Below are 8,156 nucleotides of genomic sequence, written 5' to 3'. Positions count from 1 at the left end.
TTGCTTGTTTGCAATGTCAGCACACTGGAGTCACATTCATTCTCATTTTCCTGAGTATCCCTAACATGGGACAAAAAGAAAGAGACCTAAGAAGAAAGATGAAAGAAAAAAGGAGGGTGGGGAGGAATGAGGGAGGAAGGGAGGGAGGGAGGGAGGGAGGGAAAAATTAGAAGCACAAATCCTCTTAGTTGTCACTTTTAATTGAAAATCACAATTATTCAGTGGGAGAATTCAATATCACATTCCATCTTTCTCCCTATCCTTTGATGGAACTTGTGTTAACTTTGGATTATAATATTGCTTCCAAGAGGTAAGAAGAAAGATGAAAGAAGAAGGAGGAGGGAGGAGGGAGGGAGGGAGGGAGGGAGAAGTTAGAAGCAGAATCCTCTTAGTTGTCACTTTTAATTTCATACCACAATTATTCAGGAGGCAATTCAATATCACATTGCATATCTCTCCGTATTCTTTGATGGAACCTATGTTACCTTTGGATTATAATACTGCTTCAGACCTCTGAATGTATTCAGGAATGAGAAAGAGAGTGGGAAACAATTGTAAGAAGTCCAAGCAAAAGAAGGAAAGTTGAAACTCGTGAAGTGATTGATTGAGTTGAATTTCTATCTGCATTTGTCGTATAGCAGAAGGAAAACTAAAAAACCTTTGTGTTGAAGAGATGCATCAGGGAGATGCAGCTCTTTGGCTGCTTGGGGGAGCATCACCTGTCAAACGTCTGCCTGTTCACATCCCTCGCAGCAGTATGTTCAACTGGGAAGAACAAACAATGCACGAGTGAGAAGCTCACTTGTAAAATCACAATGAAGACAACATCTTCATTAAATTGTGTAGCCCAGAATCTGAGATGCCCAAAATAATGGTAAAGTTAAGAAAAAGGATTTTTCTCTTACTGATGTGCAAGAGCGTTGGCCACCTTCAAATGACAGTATCTTCAAAAATCCAGTTCATAATTAAAAAGGCACATACCCATTGCTTTTCTTTCCGTTGGTAAATTCATTTCTCTGGGGCTGCCAGTTGTGAAGGTCAGACTCAAAAAACATCCCTTTCCAAGTCAGTTTAAACAAATAGGAAATGCATAGATTTAACCAACTATAGCTAGAATTTACATGGATTCTCACCCAAATGGGTCTGTGTATTGGAAATTAGGTGACTGCTCCTCCTGAAGCTCTTTCCACACTCCATTCATTTATCCTGCTTCTCTCCTGCATGGACACATCCATGAGATAGGAGGGAATGGCTCTTAGTAAAACTTTTTCCGCACTCTATGCACTTATATGACTTCTCTTCTTTGTGTATCCTTTTATGGGAAGTGAGCTTACTGTTCTCGCTGAAGGCCTTCCCACACTCCATGCATTTATATGGGTTCTCCCCTGTGTGGATCCTTTGATGAACAGTAAGAGAAGTGCTTTTACAGAAGCTCTTTCCACACTCCATGCATTTATATGGCTTCTCCCCTGTGTGGATCCTTTGATGAACAGTAAGAGAACTGCTTTTACAGAAGCTCTTTCCACACTCCATGCATTTATACGGCTTCTCCCCTGTGTGGATCCTTTGATGAACAGTAAGAGACCTGTTTTCACGGAAGCTCTTTCCACACTCCATGCATTTGTATGGCTTCTCTCCTGTGTGGATCCTTCTATGATGTGTGAGGGAATACCTCTCAGTGAAACTTTTTCCACACTCTATGCACTTATATGGCTTCTCTCCTGTGTGGATCCTTTTATGGGAAGTAAGCTTACTGTGTTGGCGAAAGCCCTTCCCACACTCCATGCATTTATATGGCTTCTCTCCTGTGTGGATCCTTTGATGAATAATAAGAGAACTATTAAAAATGAAGCTTTTTCCACACTCCATGCATTTATATGGCTTATCTCCTGTGTGGATCCTTCTATGAGATGTGAGGGAAGAGCTCTGAGTGAAACTTTTTCCACACTCAGTGCACTTATATGGCTTCCCTCCTGCGTGGATCCATTTATGGGAACTTAGGTTACTGTGCTGGCTGAACGCCTTCCCACACTCCATGCATTTATATGGCTTCTCCCCCGTGTGGATCCTTTGATGAATAGTAAGAGAACTATTTAAACTGAAGCTCTTTCCACACTCCAAGCATTGGTATGGCTTCTCCCCTGTGTGGATCCTTCTATGAGATGTGAGGGAACAGTTGTTAGTGAAACTTTTCCCACACTCTGTGCACTTATATGGCTTCCCTCCTGTGTGGATCCTTTTATGGGAAGTAAGCTTACTGTGTTGCCTGAAGGCCTTCTCACATTCCATGCATTTATATGGCTTCTCTCCTGTGTGGATCCTTTGATGTATAGTAAGATAGTCCTTTTCATGAAAGCTCTTTCCACACTCCATACATTTGTATGGCTTCTCCCCCATGTGGATCCTTTGATGAACAGTAATAGAACTGTTTGCACGGAACCTCTTTCCACACTCCATGCATTTATACGGTTTCTCCCCTGTGTGGATCCTTTGATGAACAGTAAGAGAACTGTTTTCACGGAAGCTCTTTCCACAGTCCATGCATTTATATGGCTTCTCTCCTGTGTGGATCCTTTGATGAACAGTAAGAGAACTGTTTTCACGGAAGCTCTTTCCACATTCCAGGCATTTATGTGGCTTCTCTCCTGTGTGGATCCTTTTATGAACAGTAAGAGAACTGTTGTAACTGAAGATCTTTCCACACTCCATGCATTTATATGGCTTCTCCCCTGCGTGGATCCTTCTATGAGATGTGAGGGAACAGCTCTTAGTGAAACCTTTTCCACACTCGGTGCACTTATATGGCTTCCCTCCTGCATGGATCCATTTATGGCAATTTAGGTTACTGTGTTGGCTGAAGCCCTTCCCACACTCAATGCATTTATATGGCTTCTCCCCTGTGTGGATCCTTTGATGAATAGTAAGAGAACTATTAAAACTGAAGGTCTTTCCACACTCCATGCATTTGTATGGCTTCTCTCCTGTGGGGATCATTTTATGAGATGTAAGGGAACCATTTTCATGGGAAAGAGTGAAAATGCTATTGTAATTATTTCCATTGTCTCTGGATATATAATCTTCTTTTGTGTGGATTGGATAGTGTTCATTTATTTCTAATTTGTCTTTGAATAGGCCTACACTTTTCACCATACCTTTTTTCTTTATTTTTCCTTGTGGGGCAAGAAAGTCTTGAATCTCAGTATCAGTGGAAATTGAGCTTTCCTTATTCCCAGTATTTGACTGGTTTCTCTCATGCCTTTCTAGTTCCATTTGAATTGCAGGCTTCTCCGTTCCACCTCCATGCCAGATCATTTGGAATGGTTCACTGGAATCTTTGTTCTCCTGTCCAAGATTACCTTCAACGGAAAAAAGAAATCAAATAGATAGAAATGAAAAGGAAGAAAAGCCACTAAAACAAGAGCCTGAATAAATGACAGTCCTTCCGAGGACAGACAGAGAAGCATGTCAGTCCAAAAAGCTGAAATCAGTGTGATGGAGTTTAGCTCCTCCTCAAGCCAAGGAGCTACTTTCTCACTGATCTGTTCAAAAACAAATGGAAAAATTCACCAGCTGGGAAATGGCACAGGATGCATCTAAGCAGAGGGCCATTGACCTATTTCCTTCCCTGGAGTAGAAGAACACCATATGTTTCTCATCTCCCTCCGAAGAATTGACATCAAGTTCTTTTTAATAAGCAATAGCTGATGGCATCTAAGCACAAAATGTCTTGCTGAACTCTCTGATTGGAGCGTAGGAAACCCTTACCCAGAGAGGCCACGTTCCTATAGTTTTCCAGCATGACTTCCCAATGCAGCGCTTTTTGGTGAGGATCCAGCTGAGACCACTCCTCCTCGGAGAAACATACGGCCACGTCCTTGAAGAACACAAGATGCTCCTGAAGAAGGAAAAAAAGAAGGGAACAGGCCCAGGAGGATTTGCAAGATCTACAGTATTGTTCACAAATACCCAGAGCAAAGATATATACCAAGTAAAATGGCTATGCCTGGTAGGATTCCAAGGTTTGGGATATGAAAATGGACAGAGCCAAAAGCTTCTGACTGAAAAAATATTTCAGGCAGGTTTTATCAAGTTGAGAGATTTCAGTGCCATTCAGTGAAAACAACCCCACTTTCCTTCTGCATTGATCCATCCATGCAACATGAAAAGACTCTCAGCGCCTGGAGAGAATTAACTGGCAGGTGGGCCTAGGAAACCCCAGCTATCAGGGACTCCAATTCTTCCTGTGTTTGCAGAAGGAAATGGAGGGGAGAGGGGGGATTCTTTCTAGCATTTCTGGAAATGGTTTATGGTGTCCCAGTGGGACCAATCCTGGGCACCTTCATGAAAGTGCTGGGAGAGCACAGCCAGGGATGTGTGTGGGCTCCCTTCAATATCCAGAGACAGGCAACCCAGTTTCTGCTCCTCCTCAGATTTCAAGGAAACTGCTAGTAGTCTGAGCCATTGGCTGAACAGGAAAAAAGAAAGCAGAGGAAATTTCCTGAGAAGGAGATTTCTCAGCTGTTGCAAAGCTGTATTGTTTGACTTCCAAATCCAGGCACAAATCAGAGGATTAGAAATTATTTTGCAACAAAAAGTGCCTTGATTATGTGCTCTTTCAGAATAATTTGTACTCAGAGACTTCTATCCATATACCTTCATTCGATCTTAATAGTCTCCGTTATCTTTTAATCTGATGTCCGTATTTTTCTTTTCACTGGTTGTAAACAAGCCTTTTAAAAAATGGTAATGTGCCAGAGTGATATTTAGTTATTTCTGAACAGCCTTGCACAATTCCAAGTCAAAGAGTTATAAAAAGAATGAGTCTCTTCAAGGATTTTGTAAAAAATTAGTTATTGAAAACTAGGGAGAGTAACTAGCACAAGGAGAGTTAGGTACTGGTCTTAAAAGAAGAGATTTCCCAATAAAACTCTCAGTTGAATCTGCCATATTGCTCAGGAACACGAAAATATCCGAGCCCAAAGAAGATGGAAAAATGTAAGGAGAGAGTGCTGAGTACCCCCGCTTGACTTCCTGAAGGAAAGGGAGAATACAAATCCAATACATAAATTTCTTCCTCTTACTTGTTGAGTTGGAGGTTCAACCACGGTTTGAGCTCCACCATACAGAGAAGTCAACTTTCTTCCATTCTTCCCTGTGAGGGAGACAGAATTTCAAAATGCACAATTAATAAAATAGGAGGAGGAATTCTACAGAACAGAAGACACTGAGAAGATGAGACAGCTGGCATTATCCTTCTGGATAATCCCTTGTATTACCTCCTGAGGTGTCCTGATTTGGATCTTCCAAGGAGATCCTCCTGAAAAACAGCTCCTGAGAGGGAACTGATGGATTCCTCCTTCCCTCAGGATCTCCGATATCCACAACAAGGGACTTGAAATGGTAGGCAGGAGAAAAGAAGAAGAAATAATGGACATCACACAACATGAAGTGGATTCTTGTTCTCTGAACAGAACTTCAAAGCCCCCAATGTCCATCAGTGTGGCTGCACAGTAAGAAAAGAAAGCCTGTCCCAAATCTCTCTTCTAGAAGGGATAGTGGAACAATGGCCTACAAGAATGAGTGAGATATTTCCACTTATTATGAATGCCAGGAAACTCTGGTAGGGAGGGGTTAAGAATTCAAACACATTGTTTATGACATTCAAACCCCTTCTGGGCTCCCAAGATGAAGGTCTCTCACCTGCAACTCGGCCTGCTCCTTCTGCTCCTCTGCCTGGCTCAGGAGGAAGCCTTCCACCAGGGCCACCGCTTGGGAGCTGGTCTCTGCTCCACACTCCCGCACCCAGCTCTCCATCTGCAGGGGCAGAAGGGCCAGGAACTGCTCCAGAACAACCAGGTCCAGCATCTGCGCTTTTGTGTGCTTTTCTGGTCTCAACCATCGACTACAAAAGTAGTGGAGTCGGCTGCAAAGTTCTCGGGGACCCTCAGCCTCCCGGTATTGAACATTCCTGAAGTTCCAGGGCTGAACTTCTGAATGGATGGATTCCTCCTCCAGGATCTCCTGCCCACTTCTTCCTTGGATCTCCCCACAGCTCCCAGGCTCAACAGCACAACGGCCTTTTCCAGTTCTCTCACTCGCTAAAGGTTGTGTCTCCATTCTTTCTCTGTCCTGTAACACAACTACAAATGGGTCCAAGGAATCTTGAGGATCTCCAAAAGCCTTGTCATTCATAGGAACGTTACTGTAACCGCAGGAATGACCACAGGAGGCCATTCAGCCCTCTTTGCCCAAGAAATAAATTAATCGGTATGTGAGGGTGTACAAATTGTTTTCAGTTTGTGTATCTGAGATGGAAAAGAAGAATTAGAAGGTGGTGGATTTAACCATTCAACAACACTCATCCACATGGAAGGAAGTATTTTTCTGAGCTGGTACAGGATTGCAGTGGCATTGAGCAGATAAATCTTCCCTGTGTGTATGTGTGTGTGTGTGTGTATGTCTGTGTGTGTGTTGCAAAATATGGGATTGACTTCTATGAAGGAACATGGAATAAATGCATTGCGGAGCATTTTCTATTTCTTTTTTCTCACAAGGAAGGCCTTGCTTTTTAGAAACCTAGATCTACACTTACGTACAAGTACGGTTCATACAATATGGCAAACCCCAAACAGGCCAAAACAAACCATGAAAGTTCACTTCCCATAAAATGAAATGCTAATGGAATTACCCTGGCTTAGGATGTTCCACTTCCCTTTCTTCAGGGCTTGTTTCTTAAGAGCCAAGTCACACTATTACTAGGCAGGCGGGTTCACAAGATGCCCTAAGCCCAAACAGGTGATCCAAGTTCACTGAAAACAGGGCTTGAGAGAACATAGCTTAAGATGATATCCTGGTTCACTCACCCTCCTGTTCAACTGCAGAGGATCCAACCCTGTTTTAGTCTCATCCAGCAAATGGTGAGAATGTAGGCACAATCTTTTGCATCTCCTTCCTTGCAATCCTTTTTTTAATGTCCTAGTAGAGTTTGGAATCGAAATTCTCCCCCTCCCCCCTCTCAGGGGCTTTTCCCCGGAAATGGGGCAGGAAGGGCTTCACCACATCCCCTCCTCTTTCCTGGGAATCCCCGATTTGTGCCTGGGGGCAATATGGCTGGTCTGCAGCTCTGCTTCCCCCCCCCCCCGCCTGTTACCTGCATGCAAAGATGCTGCAGGGGAACATGGGATCTGGGCTCTCCACTCCCAGGACTCAGAAGATTGAATTGAACCTGGATGAGAACTCGGCATGCGTCTCTTTCTTCTGCAGTGAAGAACCCTCTGCCTCTCTTTGCACGGGAAGATGCCCCCCACTCACCCAGGGCCAAGTCTGAATCTCTTCCCTGCAAGACTTTCCTGCAATCTGTTTAACTCCTGCGGAGCTCAACGGGTTAAAGAGAAAGAGAGTGCAGCATCCTAGAGGGGCAAGACTTACTGATGTCACTCCCTTCCCCCCTTCCTCTGGAGAGTCACGTGTGGCATTCTCCCTCCAGTGGCCCAATGCTGAAGTGCATGGTGTTTCCTTCCGTTTCCAGAGGGAGCCCCTGGTGGACTCTGTGTGGAACTCAGGTGCTCATGCAAAGAGGGTTAGAAAGGGTGCATTTTCCATGGGGAGGGGCAGGAGCTTTTAACAATGTTACACCCATGGCCAACCTTCTATTTTTAAGAAAGGTTCTGGAGAAAGTCCCATCCCTGAATAGAGGGAGGAGATGGAGCTCAGGAACAGACAGGAAATGGAAGGCAGCTTTCTCCATACTCAAGTGACTAAAGATAATCCTGCCTTGATTCTGCATCCTGTAAAAGAGGTCAGTGGGAAAGGCTGTCAGGCTTTCCAGATTCTGGTATTGTACCCCACAAAAATATTGTAGAGCTCCAGAAGGCTTTCTGGTGTCCGAGACCTGGCTTGCCTGAAAGGACTGACATTCTGCCACTGCAGAGACCCTGAGAGGAAGCCGATTATTTGGCTCCTTGGCAATCTGTTCCCAACCAGGATACAGCATCGAAATTCTCCTGGTTGCACTTATGGATGAGTTATGGAGAGAGAGGGTTTGGAGGAGTGCAACCCTCCCTGAAGACTCAGTGGCTTTCAATACCACTGACCCTGGCCTTCTTATGCATGATCACTGAGGAAGTACACTGTTTAGCGGTAGTTCTCCTCCTTCC

The 8,156-nt window shown here is 44.1% G+C and overlaps 1 protein-coding gene across 1 annotated transcript; it reads right to left on the bottom strand.

The window, feature by feature from the left end:
* On the bottom strand, positions 1–7,369 carry LOC112543272 (uncharacterized). The gene is made up of 6 exons (XM_088134451.1): positions 7,151–7,369; positions 5,701–6,305; positions 5,277–5,391; positions 5,082–5,152; positions 3,766–3,895; positions 1–3,356 (listed from the first exon to the last, which is right to left on the bottom strand). The coding sequence occupies exons 2-6, from the start codon at positions 6,232–6,234 to the stop codon at positions 1,198–1,200; spliced, it is 3,009 nt and encodes a 1,002-aa protein (XP_087990577.1). The 5' UTR covers positions 6,235–6,305; positions 7,151–7,369; the 3' UTR covers positions 1–1,197.
* Between the last annotated feature and the right edge of the window lie 787 nt (positions 7,370–8,156).

This window comes from Python bivittatus, unplaced genomic scaffold, assembly GCF_059951505.1.
Source record: "Python bivittatus isolate LINGU-HERP-01145 unplaced genomic scaffold, Pbiv_v1 ctg000080_np1212, whole genome shotgun sequence".
Lineage (NCBI taxonomy): Eukaryota > Metazoa > Chordata > Lepidosauria > Squamata > Pythonidae > Python > Python bivittatus.
The sequence above is the reverse complement of the archived record's forward strand: the minus strand, read 5'-3'. Positions and strand labels throughout refer to the sequence as shown.